This window comes from Phyllostomus hastatus, unplaced genomic scaffold (genome assembly GCF_019186645.2).
Source record: "Phyllostomus hastatus isolate PE091 unplaced genomic scaffold, TTU_PhHast_1.1 phas_contig_118, whole genome shotgun sequence".
Classification (NCBI taxonomy): Eukaryota; Metazoa; Chordata; class Mammalia; order Chiroptera; family Phyllostomidae; genus Phyllostomus; species Phyllostomus hastatus.
In genome coordinates, this window is record NW_025333543.1 from 2,876,035 (window position 1) to 2,897,041 (window position 21,007).

At 41.1% G+C, this 21,007-nt stretch overlaps 1 protein-coding gene across 1 annotated transcript in view; it reads left to right on the plus strand.

The window, feature by feature from the left end:
* The first annotated feature begins 489 nt into the window (after nt 1-489).
* Nucleotides 490-21,007, plus strand: part of TSPAN12 (tetraspanin 12) — a 73,394-nt gene continuing 52,876 nt past the window's right edge. The window contains exons 1-4 of the mRNA XM_045848103.1: nt 490-630; nt 1,559-1,691; nt 14,837-14,919; nt 15,995-16,130. Coding sequence (XP_045704059.1) covers nt 1,626-1,691; nt 14,837-14,919; nt 15,995-16,130 — 285 coding nt within the window. The 5' untranslated portion in view covers nt 490-630; nt 1,559-1,625. The remainder of the gene's footprint in view (nt 631-1,558; nt 1,692-14,836; nt 14,920-15,994; nt 16,131-21,007) is intronic.

A 21,007-nucleotide genomic window follows, 5' to 3' on the forward strand; every position in this document is an offset into this window, starting at 1 on the left:
AAGGTTGTGAAAACTGGTTTCTCATTGCAGGAATTGGGTTGGTCCACTCCTTCACCCCCCTTCTCAAACACAAATATTTTCATATAATAAAAGCCTGTTTCCTTGTGGTTATAACCGAGCCTCTCCTCCTCCGGCACAACCATTTTAAAGGGGGTTACTGCGCGGACTTCCCCAAAGTCCCTAGATTTTCTCTTTCTGAACGGTGCCTTGTAGAGGTGAGGTGAACCTTCAGGGGCTCACGCCCGGTGACAGGACAAGAAACACCCACTGAGATCCAACCCCGGCAGCCAGCGGCCGGAGCATGCGCCGAGAGTTTGTGTAGCTAGCCCCGGCTGCCGTCGCTGCCTCGTCCGGACTTGGCGAGGACTTGGGAGGGACAGCGGCGCTGGGAGGTGGCTTACCAGAGACTTTCCAGCAACTGCTGCCCAGGACTCTTTTTTTTCCCTCTTTTTCCCAGGAGGCGGCGGCGACGGCGGCGGCAGGGGGGAGAGGAAGAGAAGGAAGCGCCTCCGGTTTGAACCAATGCAGCCCTGCGGCTTTGCGGGAGGAGCGTCCCTGCCCTGATGAGCCCCCTCCGTGCGTCCCGGACAGTTCTCCGGCGGGAGTGGAGAGCGGGGCCCAGCGTGGACGGTGAGTGGCCGCGTGTCTCCTGTCTTTCCTGCCCGCTGTCCCACCAGCCTGCCCGCGGCTGCCCCTGGGCGTTGTGTGCTAAACTATTTAGAAGTTGCCTTTGCAGCTCCCAGCCGCTGGTGCTTGCCCCCCGCGCCCTGCCAGGGGGGCGCGCGCACCCGGGCACCCGGTGGCGGGGCGGGTGACCGCGCTAGGCTTTGTGCTACTCCGGCGCTGGGAGCGTGGGGTCGCGGCAGCAGCCGGGGGCCGGGGGAGGGGTCGTGAATGACTAACCCGGTGCCTGCACAGCTGCACCGGCCCTAATTCCCCAGAGCCCCTCCCCATCCCGGTCCCCGCCCCAGGCTAATCCATCATTCCGGGGGCCGAAACATCATTTCTCACGTTCTCCCAGAGAAACTCTAGTCACCAGGCGGGATCCCAACTCAGCGCTGCGCCCCCTTCAGTGCCCCGCGTTCACTTTCGAGCTGCGGGATGGGATGGGGGATGCGGAGTTGGGAGGCTCAGGAACTGCCCTAATGAGACAGGCATTCTCACCCTCAGACTCTCTGGCGGCGCCTCTGATGTCTCCAGGGCGTAGTTTGGTTTAGAGCAGAGAGGTCCCCGAGGAGAGGTGTGGATTGCGGGAGGTTTTAAAGAGCGTCTCATCAGAATGCAGAAGACACCGCCGCGCGTCCCCTGAGGACAGGAGTTTACTGTGCGCCTTCATTCATCCCGGGAGTCAGTCTTTTCTATTCTCGGCAGGTGTTATCTGAAGCCGGTTTCGAACTTTGGGGGGTTTAAGTTACTATTATAACTTTAACAAATGATTTTCGATGAAAAGGTGTCTCGAATGAATCAGACTCCGGACGCAGTTGAGGGTTGGCAGAGGAGGGATGGACTGAGATTTGGGGCGCGTTGTAAGTCCCTTGTTCTCCCCCGCCCCCTGCAGATCGCTGCTTTGCCGGTGGGGGTAGGATGTGGTGAAAGGATGGGGCTTCTCCCTTCCGGAGGTCAAAATGGCCAGAGAAGATTCCGTCAAGTGCCTGCGTTGCCTGCTCTACGCCCTCAATCTGCTCTTTTGGGTAAGTCAAACAGTTCTAACGCACCAACAGGTGGGGACGGCTGGACCGGGCTTTCTGCAAGGCACCACAGAATGCGCCAAAGGGCAAGGCTAAGCATTAATTAATTAATTGCATGGGATCACACCCTCTATTTTTTCAGAGAAGTAAATTTTGACCTTAAAATGTCTTTGATCTAGCCGAAATTCCATTTGAAAAAAGAAATCCACCCCTGGATACTAGTGGTAGTAAAATTAGACTTGAAGTTAATCTGGGGATATAAATAAATGCACGTGCTTGTGCTTGTAGATAAGAAAATTATGACATACTACTTAGGGAACTGCTTGTTTTCAGGAATTTCAGATAACTGCTCAAGCCATAAATTGTTTCCCAAGTCACTCTAGCCTATAAAACCTGGCTGTGGCAAGCAGTCTTGCTGTGTTTGAAAGACTCAGGAGATGTTTCTAGAAGATTTCAATCAGCCTGAAAAGGTGGTTTTCATGTAACTATTTCTAAATTGGCAAAGTTTTAAGGAATTTTGTGTATGCTTTTGGAAAATCCCATAACCATTTAAGGAAATAAAATACATTAAATTTAACAACCTCATAGAAACCTTAAAGCCCAATGAGCTAGTGACATTTTATGCTTTGCACCCAGGCATGAATTTTCATTAAGTGTTATTAATAATCACAGTATTATGTATAAAACTTTTGAGGAAAACATAAAAATTAAAACTTTGTTGCTTTAGGGAGCTGTCATTCTTAAGTAATTTTTAGGATAATTTTGTATTCTATTAATAACATTCAAATTTTCTGTTAAAAATTATAACGTGTTATTTATTTCTTTGGCTGATGGCTGGAATTGGCCAGCCTTTTTTTTGTAGGGCTGCTACATGTGGCCTCTAGAGGATGTCATTTTGGGGGAACCACTCCTTGTGGACTGCTCCATTTTAAGGTGGCAAATTAAGCCTTACTGCAGTGAGTAATCTGAATGATAGCTAAACTGGCACTTATTTTTTTTCTCAACATGAAAATGAAAGCACTGAGTAGTTAAATTCACCACCTGAAAATGTAAAGTCTCTAATTGATCTTACTGCAGTTTTTAAATCTAAAAGTGTACAGTTTTCAGTGAGTCATTAATTTTTGAACATTTTTTCTTTAAAATGTTGATAATTATCATTCCTATTAGCTAGTTTTTCACTTTTCTATTTTATGCTTTTTAATTTTAAACGTGACCTGGTTGAACTGCCTTACTTTGTGATGAGAAAACGGAGTGCAGGTTATTGACTAGCCGAAGGTCAGAGAGCCCAAAGATGACGGTGCCAGGAGCAGACCTGAACTCTCTTTCCTCCCAGGGGGGCCAACCCGAGGCCAGGATGACTACAAATGGGGCCCAACACAAAATCGTAAATTTACTTAAAACTTTTTTGTTTTGCTCATCAGTTTTCATTAGTGTTTGTGTATTTAATGTGTGGCCCAAGACAACTCTTCTTCCACTGTGGCCCAGAGATGCCAAAAGGTTGCACGCCCCTGCTAGACAGTGTCCTCACCTGGGTGATTATGGGGCTCTGAACCTTAGGATTACTAGGATTTTTGTTGTTGTTCAACAAAGAATAATGCTTGGGAAACTTTCTTTCCTTCTTTTTTTTTATTTATTCTTTATTGTATTTTTTCCCATTACCATTTAGTTCCCTTGTATCCCCCTCTCCCCAGCAATCACCACACTGTTGTCCATGTCCATGAGTCCTTTTTCCTTTTTGCTCAATCCCTCCGCTCTCTAACCCGCCCCCCACAGCTGTCATCTGGAAATTTTCTTAAGAATTTGCATTACATGGCAGGGAAAAAAACTCAAATCATTTAACAAAAATATTGCTGCTCTGAGTAATGAAGTTTGCTTGAAAACACGTATTCCTTAAACTTCTACAGAAATCTTTGTGTTCCCAAAGAATGTGAAATATTATTTCTTTTTTTATCCTGTACTTCAGCTTTTTCTCTTTGTGTGTGTTCCAGTTATTGAGATTGCTTTCCCTTCTCCAGCCTCCTGTTCTCCCAATGCCACCTTCTCTGCAACAGAATAATCCATTGGTGCTGTCTAATGTGGGTCCTTCCGTGTTTTTCTTTATCTCATGCAAAAATATATTTACTCATACCTGCCCATATGTTCCCATTCATGTATATTCAGGTGTACATTCATGATATTTTCTATTAAATTGTTTTTTCATTTGGATTAGAATTGCAGGAGTGGAACTTCTATTAGAGGACATGTAACAGCAGCAAAATAGCTAACGTTTATGTAAGTTCTTGTGTTTGCGAGGCACGTGTGTGCCTCTGCTTCTCAGTCTGTAAAACAGGAATGATAGTTTCTAATTTTTAGGGTTGTTGGGAGGATTATAGTTATATATGTAAAGTGCATGAACTGAGGCATTAAGAACTATCTATGCAGCAGTAGTAGTAAGACTTCCGGTTGTTACTAATAGTGCTACTACAGGAATGATCTGTAAGTAGATTACCAGGAGGTGGATTGTTAAGACAAAGGAATCCTTGTAGTAATAAGGGTGGAAATCATTAATTGTTGTGATTAATACTGCTACTAGCTAAGTTGCCACTATTACATTTCTTCGTCCCGGCAATCCTGGGACTCTAGCTCGTAGAAATAAGAGCACCATTACACCCCATTATATGCACACAAATATTTGTTGCCCTCTTGGTGGTGTTAGGACAGTTTAATGTTTGCCAATCTGAAAGGTTTAAATCAGTGATTTTCAGCCTTTTTCATCTCATGGCACACATAAACTCAATTACAATAATCCTGTGGCATACCAAAAAATATATTCTATTTTTTGCCAATCTGACAAAAAATAGGTATAATTTTGATCCATTCACACCACATGGCTATTGTTGTGTTGGTTGTTGTCATATTTTTGATTTGACAATTTGAGGGAAAGTCTGTGCTCCTGACTAAATAGTCAGGTAGTGCATGTTTTAAAAACGCTTACGGCACACAGGTTAAAAATCGCTGGTTTAAAGTGTTGTCTCACTATTACTTTATTTCTTACTTCCCACACTACCAGTGAGCACAGCATCATTTATATATATATATACATATATATATCACTTCGTTTCATAATTTGTATTTATTAAATATTTTCATATTTAAATTTAGGTTTGCGCTATTGTTTGTTGATTTCATTTATGTTTTCTTTTGCTGTACAAGAAGCACATTTCTGTATGTTGTTTTTAATAGAATTCTCTAGAATTTTATGCATTCTCTTACATTCTTTGGTTCCTTTAAAGCACCTGCCTTTCTTGTCTTGGAAAAAGATGTCTTTTTCCATGCTGACTTTAAGATTGTTGTATACAATTAAAAGTGTCTGTGGGAGTTTTTTTGGAATTGTATGAAACATATATGCTAGCTTTGGGGAAACTGGCATTATTCTCTTAATGTTAAAGCAGTGTTTGCTGATCCTTGATTTCCTACCACTACTAAATCAGAAGCAGTTTCCTGCCTTGTGCCAGGCACATGCCTGGCCAACCTTACACTACTCATAGCAGTCCTGGAAGATAGTTGTTTTTTGTTGTTGTTTGTTTGTTTTTTTGACCAAGGGAAGTTACTCGGAAAAGTTCAGTAACTTGCTAGTAAGTAACAGAACACAGATGCAAGGTCTAGTGTCTTCCCCCCAAGTGCAGGTGGAGTTGTACTGGACACAGTGTGTAATTTATTTGCAGCAAAGAAGTAAACTGTGAAAGATGTATACAATCTGAAGAAAAACTAGACTATTTTTTTCAAAGTAACTCTTTAAAAATATTTTTATTTATTTATTTTTAGAAAGAGGGGAAAGGAGGAAGAGAGGGAGAAAAACATCAATGTATGGTTGCCGCTTGTTGATGTACGGTTGCTTCTTGTGCACCCCCTGCTGGGAACCTGGCCCACAACTTGGGCATGTGCCCTGACTAGGAATCGAACCAGCGACCCTTTAGTTCGCAGGCTGGCGCTCAGTCCACTGAGCCACACCAGCCAGGGCTGTAGCAAAGAAGTAAACATCATCAGTAGGCAGGGATTAGCTATCCACGTCTCACTCCAAGCCCTCTAGAGCAGAGAGCTTCTCAAACCCCCATGTGTGGACGAATCACCTGGCTTCCTGTGTGTTAAACTGCAAATTGTGATTCAGTAGGTGTGCGATGGGCCTAAGAGTTTGCATTTCTAACAAGCTTCTCTATGATGCTGATGCTACTGATCTCAGTGCCTCATCCTGAGGAGCAAGGCTTTTGTCCTTTCTTTTCATTCCTGTTGACATTAGAAGAACAAACCAGTATGGCATATGAATCCTACCACTTCTAATAGACTTCACCTCCTGAGTATGGAATGGGCAATTGTTCTCGCCTCTAGTTTTGTGAGATTGAGAAGCCTGTTTTCATTACCTCTGAGATCAAGAACTGTATGTAGTTTTTTGCTCTTCACTCAGCATTTTAAATAGACTTTTTCTGGCCTATATCTATTTTACTTGTACCCTCTCCCCTTCGCTACCCCACAGGAATTTTAGAGAAAAGAAAAATAAATCTTGGGGAAATACTGGGGATGTATACATTTTTGTTTTGTTGTTCTGTGAATTGAAAATTAGAGTGAGTTTTTTATGTAAAAATGTATATCTTGAGTATTTAATGTTTTGAGGTGTGAAGCATAGACATGTCTGAGAGGGAACAATCCACAGTACATTCAGGACCACAGATGCCCTGCGTGCTCTTCATTGCTACATGTCCGGGCTCCTTGACCTGCCATCTGTTGGTGACTCTCCCTCGTTACAAACAAGCATGATCCCCGTACAGCTGTACTGGGTTCAGCAGACGGATGCTGGACATTCCACTTTTGTCGTGAGTGTGTGGTGGGTTTGTCATGGGAAAGGGCACACGGGACCCGGAGCACGTGAGGTAACTGCCCCTGAAACCCTTTTAAGACCATGATTCACATTCAGGCCAAGATGGAGCAAAGAACTGGGTTATCTTTACTTTAAATTTATCCTTCTTTTACTATTTAGATGACATGTTATCTAAATAAATGAAAGCTTTCCTCCATTTTAAAGACAACTTCTGTGGATTTATGATATGAGTGCCAAGGGTAATTTTCTGCTCTTAAAATATGAATAAATATGATTCTCTTTGGAAATTTCTGAAGTTGGTGAACACAACACTCATCAAATATGTGTATTGTTTTCTAAAAGTATAATATCACATTTGTAGTTTTAAGCTACCATTTCTCTTTAGTAGATAAGAACCATTGTTTTTCACTTACCAATTACTAAAGATAGTAGCGGTAGAGAGGAGCTATCCGGATGTAATATAAAAAGAAACATACTATAAAAGAAAGCCTAAAAAGTGGACAGGAAACCTAGTTCAGACTTTCGGAATATATGCAAGGCAGAAGAAACAGGGACAATGCTGTTTCTTTCCGTCAGCGATCTGTAGTGAACCTCGTGTGCCAGACCCACTCAGAGCCTGAAGGGCTTCCTGGCTGGTGGACGGTTGCATTCCCACAGCATTTATATAGTCACAGTCAAGTGCCACTTTCTGACAGATGCCCCCAACTTTACACTGTGACAGGCTTCCAGTTTTCTTTAACTCTTTCTAGGGAAGAGTGGAGAACCCTCCAACAAATGTTAGTGCCTTTTAGAAATAAACTCTAAATAAACTTGAATCTCAGGGGCAAAGCCGATACATTTCTTTTTTATAGGATGACTCAGTAGGGCAAAGGTGGGCAAACTGTATGCTTAAGGCACGCCTTCTGAGGAGAAGAGCTAGGAGGGCTCTTTGGGGCACATCCCGCTGCTGCAGCCCCTCAGTCATTTGTCCCCCAATCGGAGCTGTTGGGGAATGAAAGTGGACTTGACTCTTACTGGTCTGCACAGGAACTGTGGTGCAGAAGGAGGCATTTTACTCTTCTTTGACCTGCAGTCCCTAAAGGGTGATCAGATAACTTGTCAGGAAATCAGGACAGTTTGTCAGTGAAGGGAAGGGGATGTTGCTACTACTAATTATTCCAGGACAACAGAGGGATTAAAGCCTGGCCAGTGCAGGATGTATGGTCTCCCTGTCCACAGGACAGCATGCTGACCGATACAAATTATTAGTCAGAGCAGCTCCTGGGTGCTATTGATTTATTCAGCTCCAATTAATAGATGTTGATGGTTAAATGATACCCAGAAGCAATCTCCAGGACTCATTTCAACCATCATTTACAGTGCCTTTTTTCCCACAGCATTCTTAAACAGTGTTAACTTTACCTGTTTGCATTCTTTCTGTTGCTCATCCCAGGTAGAGGGGAAACTGGTTAGGTACCAACTGACCAAGAGGCAGAGGAGAGCGGGCATGAAACAGACACGCGACTGGGAAGTACTGGCCCTGGGCTGTGAGCCTCCACAAAATCAAGGATTAATTTACCTTTACATTTCAATGAATAACAATTTGAATTTTTTTAAGAAAAAAGGGAATTTAAAAAGAACCTAGTCTATTTTCTCCATTTTTAAGATGAGCAAGCAGAGGTTGGGAATATTTGTATTGCTTCTCCAGATTCTCTGTAGAGACAGAACTGTAACTAAGTTCTCACCTCTTTCACATTCTGCTGTTTCTAACGATCTGATATAAAAGGATAATTTCAAGTAGGTGGTTTTAGACATCGGTCAGCCTGGAACAGAAATAATTGTTGTCACTGTCACCTTATATGAAACTATATATTATGTATGGCAGACAGTGGAAGGATTTAAAAACCTATTTGTTGACTTTGACTTTACTATTTTGTGGAAACTATAATTTGGGAATGGAATAGACATAAAATTCTGATTTAGAAAACAACTTGATTCACTACTTGTTTTTACATAATTAGATTCAAGCAGAACCAGAATATATCTTCTACATGGAAAATTTCACACTTACAAATATTTGTTGAGAGCTAGCATTTTCTAAATGTTTTGTAAGACAGAATGTGGCAAATGTCCTGCAAGTAATATATTAAATATGTGTCTCTGAAGTAATATTTGTGTTATTTACTAAATGTTTCCTTGAAATACAAATATTTTACAATAAGGGAGAAAATACAAGGAGCTATAAGCCTAGTAACATGATAACTACAATGTTCCTAATAATTTAGTCATCATGAATGAAAGTTAAAGAATTATTTTAATTTTGAATATTAGTAGAAAATACCATGATTAGTAAGGTCCTGAATTACTTGCAAAATTTGTTCTTCTAGATTTACTACATCAGGATTAGTTACCAAGGTGACCTCATCTCACTTTAGCTTAGTTTCTTGCTATAGTTTACACTGTGTTTGTTGCTGCTGTTATTATTTTCTCAACCCTGGTGAGTAAAATCACTTTTGAGGATGAAACTGTTCTCAGACATTTAATGTGGATGGAAATAATGTTCTAATAAAAAGCAGTTATTCTCAGAGTGCTGTGTTTACTAGAAGATAAGGCTTTGGGTTGATATAATTTCTTTTGACTAATGTTGTGTGCATAGCGACAGTGCTTGGGTAACTGCTGTGAAAAATACAGTATGGCCAAGTAGGGCACAAAGTTTGAGGTTTAAAGGATATTTGAGAACACTTAAGCCAGTTTCTGACCTGATACATAAATCTTTGATCTTGTAATTCAGCAAGCACTTCTCTACTGGAAAACTTCTGGTGATAGAAAGCTTCATTTTCTTAAAGCATCTCGTAATTTTTCTCAGGTTTTCTAATAGTTAGCTTATCTAGCAAGTTGAAATCATCTCCCTTTACTTTTTCTCATTCATTCATTCATTCATTCATCTAATGTATTAACCCTCGCCGTGGGGCCTGGTACTCTGCTATTTGATGGGGCTGTGAGCAGTGGTTTGTGTCCTCTGGAGGAGTGAGGCAGGTGGGTAAAGACAGGAAACAGTAGATAACTGTTCTGTGAAGTCTGTAAGGGAGGGTGTTGGGAGAACATCTTTGTACTCTAGCTGGTGTTTGAACTGGTCTTTCAGGATAAGGTGGCTCTGCCCATGGGGATGGAAAAGCTGGGGCAAGGTAGCCCTGCAGAGGGAACTGCACGAGCAAGGGCATGGAGGCTCTGGGAGACGTGCATGGTGCATCCTGAACACATGCCAGCAGGTTTTTTGTCATTTGTGTACAAAATGCATGTGGGAAGGAGCGGGCAGGAAACAGGTTGAGGGGGTAAGTCAAAGGGTGACTGAGGAGGGCCTGTGTGCCCTGTTGAAGGCCTTAAACTTGATTCTCCAGGAGAGAGTTGGGCAGAGTGGAAGCCAGAGTTGGGGAGGAGCCACAAAGGGCAGCTGTTAGGGCTGTTTAAGCTGAAGAACTTGATCTTTGTTTTATAAAGCTAACGAAAGTGTGAATTTGAGCTGCAGTCTGTGAGTGGGAGAGTTCTATTATAAGGTGATTGTAATTGTCTGGCCAGAGATTGAGGGCATGCACTGGCCAGGAGTAGCAGGAAAGGGGCAGGGATTCACCAGACCTGTTGCCAGACTTGAAAGTAATTAGATGTGGGACTGAGGAAGAGGGAGAGGTTCAGGCTGCCTGCCAAGTTGCCAGTTTATGTTATTAAGTGTTGATTATAGCATGTACTGAGATAGGAAAAGTGGTGGGAGGGGCACGTAGGTTTCCAGAAGAGTGGACATGAGCAGTTTTACAGAAGTCGAAATCGAGAATGGCTGTGGAAGTCCAGTAGGTAGCTATGTCACCGTGCTTTTGCAGTTTGTTCGGCCTTCAAATATATGAAGGCTCTATTTCTGGACTGGTTTTGCAGTTGACTTGACTCTTAAGCTGACAGAAAGATTAAGAGAAAGCCCTGAGGTCATAAGTGACGAGTTAGTAGTAGATAATATATATTAGAATCCTACTCTGTTTTTCATCATATAAATCCTCTTATAACATTTTATATGTGAGGAAACTGAGGCTTTGGAAAGATTAAATGATGACCCAAAGTCGTATAGCTGAAAAGGAGCAGAACTGGTGTTCAAACCAAGACTTTTTGATTTGATGGCTTCCCATAGTCCTACTGGTCAAGTTCTTATACCTTAAAATGACCTCTAATACTCTATGAGCCTGGCTTTCTATTCTTACTGTGTGCCAATTTCCCTTCTTTGAACATGTAATACCTTCCACCTTGGGATCTTTATTGTTCTTTGTGACTGGAATGTTCTTTTGAATCTTCCGTTCCCTAATGAACTTGATAATTGTTCTTCAGATCTCAGCACTCTTAGAGAATTCCCTTTGACCCCATGGAATAGGCCAGTCACCCCAAAAAGAGTTCTTATAAAAACTTGTATTATTATTCTCCAGTATTTATTACAGTTTGCAGTTATACATTTATTTCTCTGATGAGTTGATTAATGTGTATGTCCTCTTCTCTTAGTAAATGTCACTGTAGAATAGAGTTGGTGTCTGTTATTATCCATCTTTGTACCTCCATCACATTGCATAGTATCTGGCAAAGAGCTGCTGATGAGTACATATTTTTCTGGATAGAAGAGTGACTTCAAAATTCATGCTCTTAACTGTTCTATCATACTAGAAATATTTTTGGAATATGCCATTAATAATTAATATACTTTCTGGTTACAAATGGAAGAACTGTGTATAATTACAACCACTGATAACATATTATACAAATGAAGCATCTGATAATTTTTTGACACCTTAGAGCTGTGATATTGAAAATTGGATAAATAGCCTGTAAAAAAGTAGAAGATGGGGAAACCAAGGTCAGTTACTACTTTGAAAACTGATAGAGTAGAGGTGTATAACTGCAAGAGAATTTGAGGTAATCAAATAAAATAGCACATTCATAAACTTTCTTGTCTCCATTAAATTTACAAAGACCCACATATAGCCAAGTAGAGAGAGAACACGTAGCCTCAGATTTAATTAGGTAGTGAGTCCATGGTCCTCTGCTAAGCCTGTGTGTTTCAGTGGGTTCTATTATTATTTAGGTATGATAAGGGCAACACATCAGGAGATGACTGGCATTGAAAGGTAGTTTGTTATACTCACAGATCCCAAGAGAGTACATGTCTCATCACAGCGGGCCAAGAAGGGAAGCACTGGCATCCATTGCAGGGCACAGAAGTGGCAGGACTGGGGAAGTATTTTTATGGCTTCTTTGACAAGGAACAGGCAAGGCAGGGTAAGTAGGTTTTGGATTAGCTAGTTTGAATACTTTCAGCAGCTTCTAGATTATAGGGAGTGCCTCTAGTTGTCTGTCACTGGGACTTGGAGTGATTAGGGCAGGTGTAGAGTAGCCCAGAGTGAGAGAGCTCACTCAGTAAAGGAGGTGGTGGGGGTATGGCCTCTGGATTGGTTGGGTTGTACTTGAAAATGGAAAGCTTGTCCTGGGAGAAGGACTTGTTCCAAGGGCTGGTGGAAGGCAGGCTGCCAAGGCAAGGTAACTCAGGCATATGATCAGTTTGGCCAGACCAAGGTGTGTACAGCATGAGTGTGTAGAACAGATGTTAAAATACCAAGTTTATAGAAGCTAGAAGCATGGTTAATACACTGTGGCCGACCCACTGGCTAACTTTTATTAGGTTGCAATCTGTTCTTCATTCCCAGCAGTAATGAGGGTGGTGATAGCTGACCTAATTCTCCTCTGAACTGTGGTCCCAGGGTTCCTAACCTGTTTTAGCCATTGGCTCCTGAGCCCCCATTCACCAATGAATGCAGTTCAAACATTCAGACACCACAGACTACCTCCTCCAGCTCCACCCTGCCTGCCTTCCCTTTTGAAAAGAAGCCTGCACGCTCTGCAGGCTGGTGTCCTGACCATCTGTGGAATTTCTCATGCTTGTATCTAAACTTGGAAAGCAGTTAATGACTGAAGGTAAAGCTCCAAAGACCAAAGGCCTGGATTTGGATTGCAGCTCTACCACAGTCTAATTTCCTGGTTTATATATTTATTCCTTGAGTCCCACACGAGGCTTCTCAAAATCTGAGATCTTGCTTTTCTGATTCATTATTGGGTCTCTGAATCGAGCACAGACAGTGCAAAGCAGATAGTAGGTGTTGAGAAATATTTGCAGCTGATTGAAGGGCGAGTGAATTCACTAAAGGATTTCCAAGCAGGTGTCTCTGCTTCACTGTACAAGAGATCACAGAGATCTGCATGTGTTACTAACCTTGGAGTCTTCCAGAAAGCATGTTGCATGGCCACTGCTTGAGTCAGTACAGACACATTCCTAGATTGTATATTATTCCAGCATTCAAAGCTAAATTTGTAACAGATAATGGCAATATGTTTATTAAGGTGCCAGAAATTATTAAAAATCAAATGAAGTAGAATTTCACTGTATTATGCTTAAAAAGATAAGTATAAGGTACATTTTAAAAAACTTTAATCAGAATAGGAAAGATCCTCAGAACTTAGGGATTTTGACCCTCAGCTTTTGGAAACGCTTTCAAGGAAGACTCGTTTTGAAGTTGGTCTAGATAGTTGCTTTTTTAAAGAATTGAATTTTGGACAATTTGAAACATATACAAAAGTAGAAAACACAGTATAGTTGATCCCCAACTAGCCATTTCAGCAACTGTCAGCATAGCCCCCACTTCCCATCTAACCCCCTTGCCTCATGGTCATTTGTTAAATCATTTAGCATATGTCTCTAAAACATAGGGATTTAAAAAAATTAATGCTATTTCTGTATCTGAGGTAATAAGCAATGATTTCTTAATATTTTCAAATATCCAGCCATGTTTATCCCCTGTTTTGTAAATGTTTCTTTGTGGTTGGTTTGTTTGAATAAGATTTATACCAGGTCAATATGTTGCATTGAATAATCTCTTAAATCTCTTTTAATTTATTATGGTTTCTTCTTTCTTATTTTTTCTCTACTTGCCCTTTTCTTTTTTAACTGAAGAAATCAGATTATTTGCCCTGTACATTTCTTGTATTCTTGATTTTGCTGATTGCATCCCCATGGGGGCATTTAACAAGTTTAAATCTGTTCCCTTTATTTCCTATGTGCTGATACAGCCAGGGGCTTGAGTCGATTCAGGTTTGACTTTTTGGTAAGAGTATTTCGAAGGTACCTCTATGTGCTTCTCATCGTGTCATGTTGGGAGACATATCTGGTTTTCTCCTACTAAGACTGATCATTGAGGTCTGGTATTTTACATTGGCATGCTCTCTGCATTCTAAATTTTCACATAATGTGGTGGTTCTCAGCCCTTACTGCATATTAGAACATCTTTGGGGTGTTTACACATTTCTGATGCCCAGGCCCCACGTTCAACAATTGGCCCAGGGCTCAGTAATTTTTGAGAGTGCTAGTAATTTTTGAGAGTGCCAGATCCCAACTGGATCTGGGCTCAGTAATTTTTCTGATAGTCCTAGGTGATTCTGGTGCACAGACATGATTGAGAATCACTGATCTGATAATTTTGGCAACCATTGAGGATCTTGGCCTAGAAATTCATTATTCAGAAGGGGTTGTTAAAGAGTATTACTCTATCATGCTTTCTTCACATATTAGCAGATATTCGTCTGTAATAACTTTCATTAAGTCTTTGGTTCTTTAGTTTTTATAGAAAAGCTAGGACAAATATTGGATTCTGATCAGTTTTCTGAATAATGAATTGAGTACCCAACATTCTACAAAGGCCACCAGTGAATTTTGTTTAATTGAATATAAATTCATGGATTTTTAGCATATTTGTTGCTTCAAAACATTGAGCTCATTATTATTATTGCTATTATTTTGATGTTCAAATTGTTCGAACATTAGCCAATGGCAACTCTTCTAAGTTAGTGCCTGTGACTTTTTTTGACAACATCAGTAGTATTCGATTGCTTCCTTGCTTTTACATATGACATATTTTAGGCATATCTTGTACATTTAATAATTTAGTTGTTCTGTGGCCCCTTCATCTTATGCAGTACCTGTCCTGGGCCTGGAATCAATCATTTAAAAGTTTAGCTATATATATTCTATTTGGTGACATCCTATTTAAATGGCTATGTCGAGATTACAAAATGGAATGGCAGATATTTAAAGTAAAAGTAAATTTCAGCAGGTAGTAAATGGTAATTAGGAAAAAGTATAACAATTGTGCAATGACAATCATTTTTTTCTTTTTTTACTATTAATCTGGCAGAGAATGTCATATAAGTCCTTAGTAACCAGTCTGTATTTTTTTCTCTCTAGTTAATGTCCATCAGTGTGTTGGCGGTTTCTGCTTGGATGAGGGACTACCTAAATAATGTTCTGACTTTAACTGCAGAAACAAGGTAGGCTTTACAAGTAATGATTGATTTTTTTCATCAGGTGTTCTCAAACGCTAGTTTCTAGGTAACTTGCCCTCAGCCATTCAGAGGGTATTGAGCTGCCTTCCGTTCACTTGGAAAGCTTTCCCTGCCCATGGCAACCTTTGCCACAGCCACTTGCATTTTCTAGCACTCTCATTAAGGTGCACCACAGTCCTAAGAGAACATTCCTCTCCTCCTGACAGTGTGTCAGCTCTGACATATTTGCATATAAAGGACAGCAGAGCTACTTTGCTCTACAGAAATTGTCGCCAACCTTGTTACCTTCATATTCTTACCTAATGAAAATGAAACCCAGAAATGCCATTTTCTTCTCAAATTTCAAACGTGGGTCCACTGTCCTCACTAGGAGCAAATTACTCAACTTCTATCTTCAATTTTTTCATCTCTGAATGGGGAATGTAATATATTCCACTCTGAAGTGTCCTAAGCATTAACTGAGATATGTTTTTGAAATATATTTTTGTAAAGTCCTTAACACAGTGGAGTGTAGTAATGGTAATTTTTGTTACTCTCTTATGGTTGTAGTTAATAAATTTTTTCATAGTTTTCTAGCAAAAATCATCTCTTCTCCTTCACTCTTCTTTTAATATAAACCAGCTTCCCTTTCACATTTGGGAAGGCTCAGTTGCTGGGGAGAAAGCTCTGCAAGTGGGGGCGTGGGTCAGGGAAGGGGAGGGAGTAGGTTCTTCTCAGCGGGAAAACAGTGAAGGGTCTGGTGTAGTTTCTTCAGGCCAAGGCTTCAGAGCTCTTAGTGGATCAACTTCTTACTAAGGACCCTTATCTTATATTTTAAATGAGTTGAAGTTGGAACGTACCATGTGTATAAACAACAAAACAAAACAAAACAAAAGTAGAACAAGCAAGCACATTGGGGATAGCACAGTGATTCTGAAAATAGCAATCCATCCATTAGCCTTGAGGTGTGATGATTTAAAGACTATGAATGCAAATCTTACTTGTGTCTTGTACCATACATACCTCAGATGCTTTTTGATTATATTTTCTTTGTAATGTGACATTATTGTTCTTCTTTCAGGGTAGAGGAGGCTGTGATCTTGACTTACTTTCCTGTGGTTCATCCGGTCATGATTGCTGTTTGCTGTTTCCTTATCATTGTGGGGATGTTAGGATACTGTGGAACAGTGAAGAGAAACCTGTTGCTTCTTGCCTGGGTATGTGTTTCTGTTTTCTCAGTTACTGTTAAACAGGCCATTCAGTAATGTGTTATTTTTTCATCAGTGCGCAAGATTATGTGACTAGGGAACTGTGACAGCAGTGCCCTAATCTGTGGTAATTGTTCAACATCCTGTGAGGAGGGAAGCTTTTTTTCCATGAGAGATGATTTTAATACAAGTATTTTCTTTCCTCAGATGATGAGGTATGGAAATATGTGTTCTACTTAATTATTTCACTTAGGCTATGTGTTGACATTTTCATTCAAAAGTATGAGTTTTCCTCGTGTCATGGGCCTTACTACCACTCAACACGTCCCTCAGAATTGGAACCGAGGAGTCATAATGGAACTCTGTTCCCTTTTCTCTTCTTTTTAAAACCAAATCTGCCATATAAACTCACATGGAGATTCAGGTGGTTGGGTGGCAGACAGAGGTTATAATCCGGGCACTGCCTTTATATAGGTTAGTGGATGTCTCCGTTTCTATGGTCTTAGTGGTTTTTTATTTTATTTTAATTCTGAAAGACTTGAGCTAAATTACTTCTTTAATTCCCTTCAGCACTCAAAGTCTATGATTACAAAAATCTATGCTTCAACTTTTAATTAAAATATTAGCAAACTTTTAATTTTAAAAACCTGAGTCAATTCAAAATATAGTTTACATAGAGATTTTTTGAAGTGCATTGAGTATATAAAATATGACATGTTAGTGGCATCAGGTCTTAAGGCTGCTAATGTATGTGCAGGCATATCAGATGTCCCTCAAAATTAATTCATTGAGTATATTCCATTTGGTGCAGTAGTTCTCAAGGCTAGTTACGCATTAATTCCTTATAGGGAACATAAATTTCAGTGTGCTCATATGCTGGATCTGGGCAGAAAAAAAAATCCCTGATTTGTAGCATTCGCAGGTTTCTGTGAGGTAAATTGTCTCAGCATGATGGATTTTAGGCTACTGATGTGGTATCAGTGAATGCAGAGTTGGGGAGAGATGAGCACAAATTGGCTCTCAGGAGCCAGGTTCTGCACACCAGTGCTTGACTGGCTCCCACCCGAAGCCAATTAAAATGGAATCTTAGTGTGAAGCTGAACTAAACCCTTGAATTTCATAGGGACAACCTGTGTTAATGTTTTCCTTGGCTTTTGGGGGGATAACTCTTTAGGTCCATTTTTAGAAAATAGAATCTGCTGCAGAAAGTAAACTGAACTCGGAGATGGGGAACATGCCCAGTGCCTCACTTCTCTGCACTTTAACGAGAAGAATGATAGAAGGGTTTGGAACTTTATTTTGCTTTTTAAGATATTTGGACAGTAATTTAAACATAAACTAAAGGACTCACTTCATATGAAACTGATAGCTTAAAGGATGGGTAAAGTATTTTAAACGAAAACAAAAACCCCTCAGAATCCTCTTTTAAAACCACAGTCTCACAATGATGTTTTATTTATACAGCCAACTTAAGTATGATTGCTATATTTCCCCTCCCCGAAACTTGTATGCCTGGATGGTCCCTGGACTGTGGGATGGGGTGGGGTGGATAGCATGTTCCATGGAAGGAAGGCTTTTAAAATCATATTTTAAAAACCATGTATTCATCCCATTACTCTGCTTGAATGGTAGTGAAGCAGATGGACAAAGAAAGTAATTTGGTCTTTACTCGAGGTGTGATGAGTCATAGAAACTTGTACATGAGAGGCTAGTGTGTGAGACTGGGAAGAGCTTTATGATGTAAAGGTGACATGGTCCACTGAAGTTCTAAGGGCCATTGACTCGTTCATTCATTTATTCTTCAAGTGGTTATTGAGAATATAGGCAATACTGTTACAGAAGGTGGGGAGGGGGGCAAAGGGAATATACTATTATTAAAAGGTACCCCCCTAGGCTCATTATGTCAACTGCCTTATAGGAAAGACATCTCTCAATGCCAGAGATTTGTGAAAAGGAAAGGAAATGTTTATTTAATGCTGTACAGACTTAAAGTAGTGACCTAATGTCTTCATCAAAATCCCAAAGTCCCTTAAAACACCCACAAACACACACAGTCCTTCCTTACCCCTTTGCCCAGTCCGGGGTACTGTATCTCAGGAAAAGAAATAGAAATCTGTGGCTCAGGTGGCCCCCAGTTCTACCATCCTTCTCGGCTGGTAGGTCTCCCTCAGTTCCCCGCACCATCAGTTGCGTCGCTGGGATCTCTGCTAAACCCAAGTGGTGGTTCCCCCTTCTAAAGCTGCGGGGATCCCCACTCTGGCAAAGCTGCGTGGTTCTCCCTCCAGTGGCTGCCACGTCTGGGTTTAAATCCCCGCGCCAGTCTTCCTCTTCAGCCCCATTTCTGACTCCTCCCACCATTGGCTACCCTTGCCAGCACTCTCATATCCTTCCAGCTTTACTGGGCTGCTATCGTGAGTCTGGGCAGGCGTGGCCCCACGTCATGGAGCCAGTCTTCTCAAAGCACCCACGCAGGTACTGTAACTCGGGGGACCTGCCCCCCAGTTTTGTCTTGGTGGGGAAGTTACTTCCATTCTCCTGGCTCAGAGTGTGGCCACAGCTATTGAACATATCTATGTAACCAGTTAAAGGTTATAGATGTGTTAAATGACCACATCAGAGGTTAGCTGCAAAGCTGTTGCTATGCAAAACAGCTCTCAATGGCCCTGCTCCATTTGTCCCTTCCCCTGACCCACACCTGTGTGGGGGAGGGGTGAGGACATCCTAATATTTCCTGGACACCTTGAGTTCTGGACCCCATTCCAAATCCCTTTTTGGGGCCCCTCTCTTGGCTGCACCCTGGTACAATACTAGTTTCTGCCAAGAGACCAGTGTGTATCACAGACAGACAATTGCACTGCTTTTGATAAGACCTTGAATAGAGTTTCCTCTGAGCTAGAGGAGGAGCTCCAAGCTCAGCCCCAGGGGCCTAGCACCTCCTCCAGGAGGATGACCACATAGATTGATAAGGCTTTATCCCATCCCCCTTTACTTGTTGGCCTCACTCTTTTTCACAAAGCAGCTTCTGGTGCATTGCCATTCAGTGTGTGCCTCTTGGTTATTCCTTCCCATTGACTGCCTGTGTTGTTTTATTCCCCACTGCCATTGGGCTGCTTCTCTTATCAAAGCTAGTTTCCAGACCTCACTTTGTCTGAACCCAACACAACTTTCTCATTGCTACAGAATGATCTGGGGTCTCAATTCCCAATTATCTGTCACTCATAATCAATCTGCCTCTGACCTGCTTCTGAGGCAGTTTCTTCTCTGGTTTGCTTTCCAGAACTCCTTGTCTAGGCAGTTGCCAAGTCCTGTAAGTTCTGGATCTATAAGCTCAGGAACCTGTCCCCTCTTTTCTACTCTTATTTGGAATGTCCAGATTCAAGTTCTCCTGAGTCCTTACTGACACAGTGCAGAACCCCCTAACAAAACTTCCTGCCTCTATTTCCTCTGATTTACCCAAAACCAATGCCACCAGTTAATATAACACAACAGTAATCATGTTACTTCTGTGTTCCTAAACCTGGAAAGACTCCTGGTTGAGTAATGAAGTATTTAGTGATGCCTCAGTCTTGCATCAGTTTCCTCTGCAATCAAGCCTTTGACTTCCATCTTTAGCTTTCTTACCTACTTTGTTGTTCTCTGGTCACCCTGCATCTTCGAGCCTTGAACAAACTTGTTTTGCACTATTTTTTCCCTGCTCTTATTCTTTCTGTCTCCTTGCTGGGAATTTCTTTTAGTATTTTGTTTCAATATTTCCATTTCATTCACAGAGATGAAGGGCTTAAGCAAACAAACAAACATACACATAAAAAAACTTCATAGACAGAGAGCATTATGGTCGTTACCAGAGGGGAAGAGGGAGGAAGAAGAGGATAAAGGGGGGGATAAATGGTGATGGAAGGAGGCTTGACCTGGGGTCGCAAACACACAATACAATACACAGATGATGTATTATAGAATTGTACCCCTGAAACCTAGATAAATTTTATCAACCAATGTCACACCAATACATTTAATAAGAAATAATGAAATACCCAGCAAGCAAATGTAAACAAACAAACAGAAAAGACTTGCCTGAAATACTACCTCCTGAAATCATAATAATGACAAAGATGATGATGATAATCAAAGCAGTGAGCATTGCTCAGGTACTTACAGATGCTGCAGAGGTTTACAGGAAATTTTTTTATATGAAGTTTTACATGAATTGATCAATTGTGCCCTTCCCACAATTCTAATGAGATAGATACTATTATTATTACCGGAATATAGATGGGGACATGAAGTACAGATTTGCCTAAGTCTGCATAGCTAGTAAATGGAGAACCTGGTGTGCAGACCGTCGCCATCTGGTTACAACATCACTTTTTCACTCTGTAGTTGCTGCCTTTCCTAAGTGCAAAACACATCTCACATTGTATAAAACATTTTCCCTGTGATCTTTTGTTTTAAACCTGACAACAGTAATCTAATAAAGATGATTATGTGACTTTCAGAAAGGTTCAGTAATATGCCCAAAGTCACTCAGCAGTAACAGCCTTAATGTTTCTGTCTGCCAAGCCCGTTCTCCTGGGGCTTTACTGATGTCTCTAATAGACACTTCTTAACCTTTGTGGTCCAGTGCATTTCCCTTATTATAAATTTTATTTTTTATAACCAGATAAAACTACCAGACTACAAACAACTTGATAATATGAGCCACTCACCTTGCCTATTGCTTTAATACATGTTTACTAAATTGAATAATGGACGGGAAATTAGAACAGTACGAGTATGGGTGACCAGCACGTGGGATGTCAGGTGGTGCCTGGAGGGCTGTGAGGAGTGAGATTTCATAGGAGGAGCCTGGCTGTTAGATAGGCTTACACTATGAAGGGAATGGCTTGTTA